This window comes from Miniopterus schreibersii (assembly GCF_964146895.1).
Source record: "Miniopterus schreibersii genome assembly, chromosome: 4".
In the NCBI taxonomy this organism is placed as follows: domain Eukaryota; kingdom Metazoa; phylum Chordata; class Mammalia; order Chiroptera; family Miniopteridae; genus Miniopterus; species Miniopterus schreibersii.
In genome coordinates this window covers 16,217,990-16,231,093 of record NC_138105.1, presented here as the reverse complement: position 1 = coordinate 16,231,093, position 13,104 = coordinate 16,217,990, and the positions used below count along the sequence as shown (strand labels likewise).

At 42.8% G+C, this 13,104-nt stretch overlaps 1 protein-coding gene across 5 annotated transcripts in view; it reads left to right on the top strand.

The window, feature by feature from the left end:
* Positions 1–13,104, top strand: part of ARHGAP26 (Rho GTPase activating protein 26) — a 405,589-nt gene that overhangs the window by 321,988 nt on the left and 70,497 nt on the right. For all 5 annotated transcript variants that reach the window (XM_081134784.1, XM_081134783.1, XM_081134782.1 and 2 more), the window contains exon 19: positions 808–946. In XM_081134784.1, coding sequence (XP_080990910.1) covers positions 808–946 — 139 coding nt within the window. The remainder of the gene's footprint in view (positions 1–807; positions 947–13,104) is intronic.

The window sequence follows — 13,104 nt, the reverse complement described above, 5'->3', positions numbered from 1 at the left end:
GAGTTGTCATGATTTTGTCTATCATTTTCTTCTCATTTCTTACCTTGGACTTTTTATTTTAAAATATAAAAGCTTAAAAGTTTATAAGAAAATAAAGCTCAAAAGCTAATAGTGATTATTCTAGAATTGGGAGAGGTATTCTGTTTTCTTGATGCTCTTTTCAAATTGCCTGGAGTATTTATGTGTCACTTATCATCAAAAGGAAAAAAAAAACACCAACTTTTCCCCCCTTATAAATAAGAAAAAAGCTGCCCCGCATCAAAGATGACACAGAGCTACTGAACTAGAAAGGATGCCCCTCTGAAGATGGTTGAGGACTAGGAAGTGGGCCCTGCTCTGGGCTACTTTTTGGGGTGTTATTTAAATGCCTGTTTCACACTCTGAGAAAGTTGTGAAGCCGTCATTAAGAACTGCTGAGAGAACCAGGCAGGGAAAGTAAAGGGATTTTGGTTAATTGGTTCTGGACAAAGGTGGTCACAAAAGTTGAAGTCTTGTTAACAGTCGATGGCTTAGATGTAGCACAGAGCTTCCCATTTCCCTTGGAGAGAACAAAAAGACCTGTGGGAAATATAACAGAGGGGTCTAGGAATGGAAGTAAATGGTTACTAAACTCCAGGATACACTTCCGAACAAGAGGGTTGAATGTGGTTCCTAGAGACGTTTCAAATGAAGTCCTGAGCAAACACTGGTGGCCTTCTCAGGGTTTCTTGCTGTTTCTTAGCTATCACCGCACCTCCAGTTGTACTGGTTCTGCTTTGTCCCCAGTTCATGGCAGTGTGTAACCATGCTATGAACTTTTACTTGCAGATATTTAACACAGTACCTGATATGCCTCTCACCAATGCCCAGCTGCACCTGTCTCGGAAGAAGAGCAGTGACTCCAAGCCCCCGTCCTGCAGCGAGAGGCCCCTGACGCTCTTCCACGCCACACAGTCAACAGAGAAACGTGAGTCCTGTGCCGAGGGCCAGTGTGCTCCAGGGACATCCCATGCCGCTCCCTGGCTGCTCAGGGGGCACACCTCCAGCCTCTGTCTGTGGGCCGCAGCCTTTTGTGTCCCTGAAGACTGTGTAGCATCATGCTCTCCCGGGTGCCACGGCTGTGCAACCCTATTAAGAGAGAAAGCAGGATTGCTGAGAATGAAAGGCAGGGTGCGCGCTGTTCAGGTTCTCTTTCCAGACCTGGGGCCACCAGCTGAGCCTCTCTCCCACCTGCTACACAATAAGAGCTCAGCACAGGTGTTGCTTCTTTGGGCCCCCTTTTGTTAGCAGCTCCCATGGAACGGTTTCCTTTCCTTTTCTCAGTTTGTAATTAGATGCATATTAGTGCGAGTCACATGCCCCACTAGAATGTGACTGTGTGAAGGCAGGACCTTGTTTTGCTCGTCCTTCCGCTCCACCTCTCACAGGGCCTGGTATAGAGTGGACACTTAATAAATATGTAAAGTTAATTAATACATTCATTAGGAAATAATACCTTCCTTGTTCCACATAGCAGAGTGTAATCACCACGATTGTTTCAAAACTTTTTTCATCTCAGGATTTCTGAGTTCTTTGCAGTGATCAGGTTACTGAGCCCTAAAATGTCTGGACTTGTTTAACATTTGTAATGAGAGAGTTGAGTACAGACCTGGGTTCCTGTGCCAGCAGCAACACATGGGCACGCCTTTTGCCTTCTCTCAGCCTCAGTTTGCTCATCCATAAAGTAGGGATCATAGTACCTACCTCATAGGGAAGTTGTGAGGTTAAAATGAAGTTATACATTAAGCATCTGGCCCAAGGAATATAAAAACACCACCTGTCTTTAAGGAGCTCACAGCTGAGTAAGGGAAGCAGACAAGTGAATAGATAATGGCAAGTTGGTGCATAACTGCTCTCGTAGAAAAACATACCTTCAGTGAGGCAGTAGGACACGCTGTTTGAAAGACACATGGCACCACCCTGGTCGGTGTGGCTCGGTTGAGCATCTCCCGTGCACCAAAGGGTCGCTGGTTCCATTCGAGGTCAGGGTGCATGCCCAGGTTATGGCGGATCCCTGGGGTTGGGTGCATGTGGGAGGCAACCCATCAATGTTTTTCTCTCTCTCTCTCTCTCTCCTTCCTTTCTCTATAAAATCATTAAAAAGAAAGAGAGAAGGAAGGAAGGGAGGGAGGGAGGGAGGGAGGGAGGAAGGGGAAGGGGAAGGGGGAAGAAAGAAAGAAAGAAAGAAAGAAAGAAAGAAAGAAAGAAAGAAAGAAAGAAAGAAAGAAAGGAAGGAAGGAAGGAAGGAAGGAAGGAAGGAAGGAAGGAAGGAAGGAAGGAAGGAAGGAGAGAGAGAGAGAGAGAGAGAGAGAGAGAAAGGAGGGAGGGAGGGAGGGAGGGAAGAAAGAAGGAAAGAAAAAGAAAGAAAGGGGAAGAGAGAGAGAAAGAAAGGGGAAGGGGAGGGGAGGGGAGGGGAGGGGAGGGGAGGGGAGGGGAGGGGAGGGGAGGGGAGGGAAAGGAAGACAAAAACACAGACAGAAAGACAGGGAGGGCAGGAGGAAAGAAAGAAAGCTGTGGCGCTAGGTTGCCTGGGTGAGAGTCCGCCTCTACTGCTCGCTGCCGAGTGTGACTAGGCGAGTTATCTAACATCTCGGGGCCTCAATCTCCTCTCCTGGAAAATAGAGATGATAACAGTTCATTCCTCACAGGGGTGTTGTGAGGATTAAAGCACTTCAAATAGTGCCTGGTGCCGAGTAAGTGCCCAGTAAATGCTGTAGAGGGGTGTTATTATTCTTACTGCAGAGATGAGCACCACTACCACCCCCCCCCCCCATTAGACCACTGCTGCTAATCTCCGTGGAGTACAGTAAAGACACAAAGTAGAATCATGACCTTCGCTTTGAAGAGAAGAGGCCCCTTATCAAGATTGGCATCTTTCTCTTTCCTTGTTACAAATATGAGTTTTAGCCCTTCACATTCCAAAAGTAATGGTTTTTCTTATCATAACTCCTGAAAACAAATTATCCCCATCCAGAATATCATGCACTTAAAGATGCCACGGTATCCCATAACATGGCTGCACCTTGGTGTATTTAGTACCATTTGGGTGTTTCCTGTATTTTGCATTTATGAATAAAGCTACTGTTATGACCTTTGTAGCTAAATCTATTCATAGTCATGAATAGTCATTTCCTTAAGATAAATTCCTGGAAAGATTTCTAGGTCAACGGATATGCACAGTTTTAGGGCTTTGACCCTATACCCAGATTGGCTTCCCTTCCCATGATAACCTGTGTTCCTCTTGACAGTCTGGCGTGGCTCATTCTCACTGTGTGTCCACGTGGCTTGGGCCCCTCCACATGTACCGGTGAACACTGGGAACGGGCCTGGCCACACCCACATCTGCCACAAGCTAGACATGGGGCTGTAGGGTGATGTGCTTCTCAGGTTTCCAGGAGAGCCACGGTCACCTAATGTTTTGTACAAACATGTACAGTACAGATTGGGACAGATCAGACAGTACTGGTAAATTCTTCTAAGCTTGAAATAGTGCCAAGTTCATGATTAGACTGAAGCAGAGGCAGCTCTGAAACAGGTCTAGAAACTTATACTCTGGAAGGGTGTAAGAATGAAGATGGAGATTAGGAGAAAATCAATTAGATCTTTGCCCAAGATTAGTTTTTATCACACAGGCAGGGGCTGAAAGGAAAGGAGGGTGAAAGCAGACCTGCCTCAGCTGCAGAACAAGCTGCTGTCCCTGACTGCAGATGGTGGATGTAGGGTAGAGACGGGAAAAGGGTGAAGTGATGCCTCTTTCCTCCAAATGTTAATCAGTGCTCCCTGGAAACAGGACTGAAACCTCCACGTGCTCCAATATTTGTGGGGTGCTTAGCTTTCTCCCCGATTCTCAGAGAAGAAACATCTCAAAAGAAACATTTTCACTGAAAAGTATATAGATGTGTGTAGATACATATACTTTTTAATAATGTTTTGGAAACCTTCCCTTTTTTGGGGGGAAACTATAATGATATCCAAGCCATCTTGGAAAGGACCATAGAAAAAGTGGGTGAGTTGATGCTGTGAGGAAGATGGGGCCAGGAGCTGGAAGGTTCTATGGGCACTCTCCCCTCCTGGGTTGTAATCTAGCCACCCATCAGTATGAGGCCTTCTTTCTATACCTAGCTCTGTAATTCCCAGACTTGAATCATTTGCATAAACTTCATTCACTCTTTGGGCCACAATCACATAATTTATACACTGTTGTTTGTTTAATACATGTCTTTAAATCGATTTTAAAGCAACTCACTTCTTTACATGGCCTATTCCTATTCTATAAAATCTCTAAAAACATGAATTTGATAGTCTCATGGTTCTACTTCCTAATATACAGTAAAATAAATATGTAACCATCAAGATAAAGAATGTTCGTCCACATCCAGCCTCAGAATTGTCTCGTGTCCTGCCTATGGGATGTGCACTGTGCCCACAGACCTTGCTCTAAATGTTTGACAGACTCAGATCCTTCATCTTAACGTAAATATACAAACTCAGGTTTCTTTGGTTCACTCAATTAGAATTGGGTTCAGATATCATCAGTTGGTTGTTTATATTACTAGACACTCACTGTTCATCTATCACTTTCATGCTGTCTACAGTTTCATGCTGTGACACCTGTCCAGGTGTGATGTAACCTTACCTTTCTTCAGATTCTTGCCACAGAGCAAACATCTTATTAAAGGGATCGTGCTTGTGTGGACACACACACACACACCCCTACACATACCTCTCCTCCACCTTCAAAATGGGCCTATGATATTTTTCATAACCTCATTTCCTCTTCTGTCTGCATATCTGATCTCTTTTGAATCCAATTATGCTTTTTCTCCTCACTGATGTACTTGCCATTTAATATTTTCTTTGTATTTCATTGGTCAGCCCTCTCTTGAGCTCCTAGTTGAGATGCTTAATGGGCCTGAAACTCCCAGAGTAGTTGGCTTGGGTGCTTCCGTTTGAGAGGTTCCAGATGTTCCCCATCAGCACGTGTTTTTCTCTCTCCTCCCCCCAGTGCCCCTGCTCGGTACCGAAGCTGCAGCCCATTCTTTTCTCTCTGGTGAACCTGTGCCAACACTTCCGGCCTCACACTGTCAGTTGCCTCCCTCTTCCTGAGAAGGAAGCTCCTGAGAGTCACCTTGTGAGATTGTAGGCTCTGTCCTTTGCCTTTGCATCTGCACTTCAGGCTCATGGAAGTACCTGCCGTGGTAGTTGATGCTCATTCAATAAAAACAACAGTAAAAATAAAAATGATCGTAGCTCAACTAATGTCTGAACAGCCTGCTAAGTCCATTATTGTCTCATCTATCCTCATAGTTGATAATCACCCAATGAGGTAGGGGCTCATAATCTACATGTTACACACAGGTAAACTGAGGCTTGAGAGGTCAGGCAGTCGGTCGTACAGCTGACAAGTGGCAAAGGAGGAATTTGTACCCAGGGGATCTCCCTTTCCCATGGCATGTTGTCTCCAAAAGGGTGCCTCTGTCAGTTTTTGAGCCACAGAAGCAAAGACCTTGCTAGACTGAATTACAGAAGCAATCAGAGCCATCTGTCCCAGCTCCCAGCGCTGCCTTGGGGGCAGCTGAGCCATATTGAATGGGTTCCTCAGTACTCGTGCTGTCAGGCAGCAGCCATATGACAGCCGCCCCTCCAGATCTGGCACCAGCTATGCAGGTTTTTCAACTGTGATACCAGATGAATGGTAGCAAAGGAGATTAGTGTTTAATCTCTAAGTTTCCATGCAGATACAACATGCAGCAGAAATTGGACTGGTGTATCTAGGTGAAAGGTACTGACACGCAGCCGTACTTTTTCTGGACAACTGTAGAAGATAGAGCCAGAAAGATTAGAGGGAACCAGCAACCAGGTCTTGTAAAACCTTTTAGATTTTTTTCTAAGAAGATGCAAGGTGATATTTATCACTAATGTTGTCCCAGATTTTTAGTACATACACCAAGGTGTTGAAATGTATTTATTGGAATAGTGGTTCTTAGACTTGGGTGTGCATTTGAATCATGTAAGGAGCTTGTTAAAAATACAGATGGCTGCCCAGCCGGCATGTCTCAGTGGCTGAGCGTAGATCTATGAACCAGGAGGTCATGGTTCAATTCCAGGTCAGGGCACGAGCTCGGGTTGCCGGCTCCATCCCCAGTAGGGGGCGTGTAGGAGGCAGCCGATCAATGACTCTCATCATTGATGTTTCTATCTCTCGCTCTCTCCTTCCTTCTTCTCTCTCAAATCAATAAAAACCACACAATATATTTTTTAAAAATACAGATGGCTGGTCTCCTCCCCAGTACATTCTGAATCAGGTCTTGGCTCTGTAGCTCATGCATGTGTATTTTAAAAGCTCCCGGGCAGTGCTGATGCCAGCTACAGTTAAAGAAGCACTGCTTGGGAGGAGGGTACCGTCGAGGTTTCTTGTCTTCTGTCATTACCAGAACATCTCTTTGACAGTCTGTCGGGATGTGAGGCAGCCTGGCATGGTGATTGAAAGCAAGAGTTCTGCAGCCTGACTTCATTGTCTCCATGCCATCTTGACTCTGGGACCTACAGTACATGCCTCTTCCTTTTCTGAACCACCATTTTTCTCATCTGTAAAATCCATCACTAGTAATAGCTTTCTTGGAGAGAAATTACCGTGATTAAGTGAAACAGTGCATGTACAGTACTTGACACTGGGCCTAGAACATAGTAAGCACCTAATAAACATTAGCAACGATTACAATGATTATCATCAAGCTATAGCTTTCCCTTACATTTGACTAAGAGAGTATCCCCCCTCTGGAGCCTGCAGATTCCCAAGGAGAGGCCCATACGGAAGGGTAGTGCAGAGTCTCCCTGGCCTCAGCCAGAGCCCGTTTGATGCTTGAGTGCAAATACATCAGCAGCCTGGGATGAGTTGCACAGTGTTGATGGGGGTGGGAATGGATTCTTGGGCTTCGTTTTACAGGGATCATGTTAACTAGCTGCTGGGATTATAGCTCTGATTAATTCTTTTAGTTCAGTTAATTCATCCTGGACCCTCTCCCAGACAGGCCCAGTGAGAGGTTGGGGATTTACCTCGTATACGTCTCATGTGTGTCTTCCTTGTTGAAAAATCACTGGGAATTTGTGCTATTGAAAGTCTTACGTAATGCCTTTCCCGAGAAGGCAGAGCTGCAGCATGTGCCTCTGCAGATGCTGCATGCTCTGGACACACCTGTTTGTCTTGGCAGATGACGTGTTTATCCGCATGGCTTCCTATTGTCACACAGGCTGTAAGGTGTAATGTGGCTCTTAATTATGTGTGGTTACCATGTGTGACTGAAAACCACATACTTGATATGTCCATTAAAAAATGATGCTGTGGAAAACCAATGGCAGGAAGAAAGTTCAAGATAGATCATTAAATGAAAAAAGCACATTATAGGCTCAGATCTGCCATTATCACTAAGTGAACAAAGCACGTAGGACATTAGGTATGATGTTATCCCACTTTGTTAAAAAAACAAAGTAGATAATATGTATATATATTTCTATGTATAGAAAACCAACTGGATATTGACACACCAAAACACATGTAGGATGTTTGTATTTTCTGTACTTTCTAAATTGAAGAGGATGCATATTTATTATGCATTGATTAATTTTACCTTATTAAAAACAAAACCTCCTAATTGTATATTTCAGTTACTATCCCAAACCCATTTTGCAATGAGTCATGGTATTAAAACTAAGTAAATATATCATTTTCTTCTTTCTAACAAGCAATGGTATAAGCAGTCTGTATGTGGACTTTCTCAGATATTGAGGAACCATAGATAAAAGAGATGGTGTCTTGACGCAAAAGTAAGTTCTCAGGTAGAAAACAGGGCTAAGTTTTGAGTGGGAGAGTATCCATTTAACTCACATCATGCAACTCCCTGCTCAGCCATTGCTTAGAGGCTCATTCGTAAGCTGTGGCTTTTGAAATGCTTCTGTTTCAGGGCCTGATATCCCCATTGTGCCTCCATGTCCTTGCCTGAATCAGGTAAATCCTGGGCCAGCCACATGACTTCCCCATTCTCTCTTGAAATCCAGTTTTATTGGCATTCTTTCCCTTTGCAAAGAAAACAGTTATTCTGAGCGCCTCGGGGAGAGAATAATTCAGTCCGTCCACGCAGGACCAAAATCAGTGGTGGTTTTGCTGAAGACAACCTGCCACAAGCTATAGCATCATGAACTGTGTCCTATGGTCAAAATAATGGACCACATTTTTTATTTATCAACTCACTGTTTAGCCCAATCAGCCCAAACTACTCTTTAAGATTATTTTTTAAAACATTGCCCAAACTGTTTTCATAGGCTCCAACACATCGCCCAGACAGCTTTTAAAGATTATTTTTATCATAGGGACTGAGGCTGGGTCAGCGTGAAATCCAACCACCTCAGATTTTAGTGTGGCTTGGCACGCCACCATTATCAAAAGAAGTTACAGGGAAACAGAATTGTTTCAGAAAGTGATTCCAAGCTTCCAGCGGACTTGGGTGTTTCCCAGAGATGGTAAACTCTGAAATTGCTGTGCACTCATCATTTTTTATTGCAAAATTCATTAAGCTACAAGGCTATTATCATTCTGTTTTGTCAAGATGATGCATTGCAGACTTCATTGCAAAACTTTAACAAGCCAGGAGAAAGTACACCTCTCTCCCCACCACAGCACAGGAAAGCCGCTGGGTATTTTGCTTTTGCCTGAATATATTTTGCATGAAGCCCTGGGTCTCTACAGAACTTCCGTCTGTCTGGCAACTCCCTTTCTCCCTGTTTGATCATGTGGAGAGAGAGTTCCCCCCTTTGGGCTCTGCAAGGCATCATGAGCTGCTGTTAAAGAGCTGTCAGCTTCCCTCCTTTTGACAGCTGGTCTCGGACATCACGGAAAGATGAGCTACTAGCCTGTATTCTGACAGACGCCCATGCATGGTGGGAAATGTCCCACAAAGTGATGACGAAGATCTGCATTTTGTATTTATTCCTCAGCTCTGTGTACTCAGTGGCCAGACGTGTTCAGGCCTGCCGAGACGTGTGAATTTGGCTTGGCTCTGCGTGTGCGTTCCTGGCCTTGCCTCTGGGTTCTGTGGTAAGCAGAGACCCTGCCTCCTGTGTGTGGTGGGGTTGTCATTTAGAGTGAGCAGGAGTCACTTGGTAAATATGGAAAGTGAAGTAGCTTAGCTCCCATATTTCCATGGCAACCCCCAGAACAAGTACAATATCACCAAAATTGCTCTGTGGCTTTCTTTTTTTAGTTGCAGTGATTTGGTTGCATGCTCATGTTTTTCCGCTCCTGATTTGTACAAAAAACACTGCCCACTGTAACCAGGACTTTGTTTTCAAGGTCATTAGCGGGCCCTGTCTGAAGCACCTGAGAAATTCAGTCACACAAAGCTGCCTTTTTCTGCACTAGAACACATTTTGATTGTTGATTTTTGCTTTATATTTATTATTTAGCTTATACTTACTTACTCGAGGCACTTCAGCAGATACTATGTGTGGACAAGACAGGAACGGATGAGCTGGAGCTCACCTCACAGGTCACTGACCTCACAGGTCACTGTAACAGATGCCTGATGTATTCTGCTTGGGCGGAGGTGCCCCAGCCCTTGAGTAGTTTGTATTTTTAAGGGCCAGCTCCACATCCAGTTTGTCACTCTTCGTAATGTGTTCATGAAGACATCCAGTGCATTACCCATACATGTTTACAGTTGTTTGAAGACTGGTGTCATCATTTCCTCGTTTCTGGGCCCTCGTACATAGCGACTAACGTGAAGAGAGATTCTTGTTGACAAACACATTTGAGGAAGGCAAGCGTTTTCACTGACTTCCACCCATTTAGCAAAGCTCCCGAGCTGTGGGCATTCTTTCCCTTTTGGTCATTTAAATGGTTCTCTGTGATCTTGTTGATTTGACTCATAGCTGGTTGTTTTTCTTTTTTCAGTCCAGTAGTCTATAATTTTTTCTTCACCAGTGTAATTGCCATTGCTCCGTCTTATACCTTCTTAGGAGGATGCAGAGCTGGTTTGAATCATTAGTGGCTCAAAGAAGTCCACCTTTCTCATAGTTGAATGATCTGGCTTATTTTATTTTTATTTTTGTTTTTTAAAAAGTCTTTTAGGCTGCCTATTCTCATTATGTTTTTCTGTCAGGAGCAAGGATTCCTTTGCCCACCTGACAAAAATCCTCCTGTTCTGAGTGACATTACTGAATCATTTTCTCTTTAGTCCTTAATTCATTCCAAGTGCATTAGAATTGGTCTCTGTAGAGTTTGCCATAACTGCTAAAACATTTGATTTGCTGTTGATTTTACTCTCCTCACCTTCCTGTGCACGCTCAGTAAGGAATGTGAGCGTTTCAGTTTAGCAGTATCCAGCTAGAAGTTCTCAGCCTCATTACATCCGCTGACACTGTGATGGCCTGGCATCCGGAGAGTGCCCAACTTACAGTTTTCCTTCTCACGTGGCCCACCCAGGGACACCAGTAGACAAGGTGCCTTTCGGGATGCACATTTGGCAGTCTTGGCTGCAAAACTGTGAAATCTTATGGTTAATTATTTTTTGTTTTCTTCTTAGACAATGAACTCCTTTCCCTGACCTTTTCTTTAGTTGTTTTGTTAGAGGTTATGAAAGTTTCTAGATATTTAAATATATGTCAAAATAGAACCTCAGAAAGCATTTATTTCTTAAAAAAAGAATTTCAGTGTCCTCCAGTAAATGGAATACCAGAAATCCTCAAGCTCGGTTTGGGTGTAGCCACCGGTTTTATTCTATTGACTTTTCTAGTCCAGGGAAGGCCAAGTTCTCATTTCCCACCCATCCTCGCTCCCTAATGGGTTTACTTCAGTAAAATGCCATGTTCCATATGCTGCGGCCTCCCTCATTAGATCATGAAGAACCCCAGTCTATAAAACTGTAATAGTAGATGTGTTCTTAAAATCTTTACCTAAGTTTAGTTTTTAGGATTAAATCTTTTTATGAACATAGGGATTCTGATAAAATATTTTATTAAGCAAAGCATCTCTATATGTTTTTTTCAGTTGTGATTTCCAAGTTTTATTTGTCAAATATCCAATCTTAGGTTACTCATGGTCTACCAAAGAAGGTAAACATATGAGTAAGTACGTGCAAGTTAATAAATACACTAGTATGCATCTGAATAAAATACCAGGGAATTAATTTAAGGGCCTGCTAACTGGATACTGTGTTTGCTACTCAGTGGGTGCTCAGTAAACATTCATTGAATAAATGAACATCAAAGAAGGTTTCATCTTAGATATTCTTTTCCTAATTGATAGTAAGGTAGAAAAAGTCCCAATAATATTTTAGAAAAACTAATATACTTTTAGCAAGATACTGTTTTTAATTTATAGAATTATAACCTCATGGGAAAGTAAATAAAATTACAAGAGAAATATGAGCTACAGTTATACTCTTCTATTTCCTATGAATTCAGAGAATTATGCCATCCAAACTTGGCCTCAAACTAGAATTAATAAAACTATTAATCTCTCCTCCCATATAAAACAGAAAATGTCTCCATTGAACCCCAAAGAAGTGTCATCTTTATTCCCCTTTTTTATATGGTGGTCTTAGGCTCCTCACAGTCTTGCAGGAATCTTGATATGAGTATTTTGTGCGAAGGAAAAATTTTTCTTATACTGATTCACACTGATAAGAGGCATATCCATTCCCTAATTATGTAATTTTAGGGTTGTTTTTCTTCCCAGCAGCAAGTTCCCATTTGCAGGCCGTATTAGTCTGCCTGCATCTTGGCTCAATGCAACTCTTTTGGTTTCTCTTTCTTTGTTGTTGTTTCTGTTTTGAATTCAAGCTTTTAAAATATAAATAGTTCTAAATCTCTGGAATCAACTTAATAATCTACTTTTTCAAAATCTACTTAGAGTTCAGGAATCTCCCAGCAGCCTCATGGAGTTTTTTAACTCTTCTATAGGGCTTTAAACGTGACTTTGAGAATTTGCCAAGTTATTAGGGATCATTGGTGTGTATGTGTGTATAATGTGAATATTAATCTACCATCATTTCATAAGCATAATATATTTTTACAGACATGACTAATGCAGGGGGAAAAGTTTTTTTCCCATGACATCACCCCCTTTATTGCCTAACGACACCCGAGTTCAAATGTCAACCTCTAAGCTACCATGTCAGTTAGCCTAGTCTGTCTCCTTAGGGATATGGTACACCTCAGGCTCATTTCAAAAAGGTCCCATGAAGATTAACCTGGATATATTTCTTGATAAGTGAACTGATTGCTCAAAACATCAATTGATTTCAGGATAGTGTATGTTGGTTATGTGGGACAAGAATGGCATTCTAAATCTCCAGTGTTTTGTTACAACAGTGGTGCCTATGTCATTTAACTAAATCATACCAAAAATGTTTTCTTCAGGCATTGGTTCCAAGTTTTTAAAGATGGGAAGAAACAGGAAGTTATTTTTTTTGAGCAATGTTCTGTTTACAAAATGCATTCTTGCATATGATCCCACTTGATCCTCAGGATGGCTCACTCTCCACATTTTCTTGGCATTAGCCAAGAAACAGAGTGAGGGAAAATTGCCTGAGGCCATACTACCAGTCAGGGGTGGAGCCTTGAGGACAATTCCGAATTTCTCCCTCCTGGTCTGGTAATATTCTCTAAGCTTTAATATGACTGCTTGGACTGTGGACTCAGTTTTTTAATATGCAAACTACTCTGTAGCCCTTACACATCTATTTATCAAAAACTAATTTGGAGCTAAACATCAATTACATAAAACTGAAGCAACCCAGAGGGTATGTCCAGGGAGCATCAGGAATATAGACCATGGAGTCATAAGGAAGTAAATGGCCAAATGGTTGATTTTGATGGTGACAGTGCTATAGAATCAGAGGTAGGATGTGGCCTGGGCAACCTAGGCGATATTGGGGGGGTGCAAGAGTATTTGAATAAAAGGTGAATGTCACAGAAACTAAGAGGATCTGGTTGAATGCAAGGGTGCTCTGTGTTCTGACCATCTGCTAGTCAGAAGAAGGCACAGTTTATGGTGGAGTAATAGGGCCACTCTTAAGAAAAAGGCTGGTC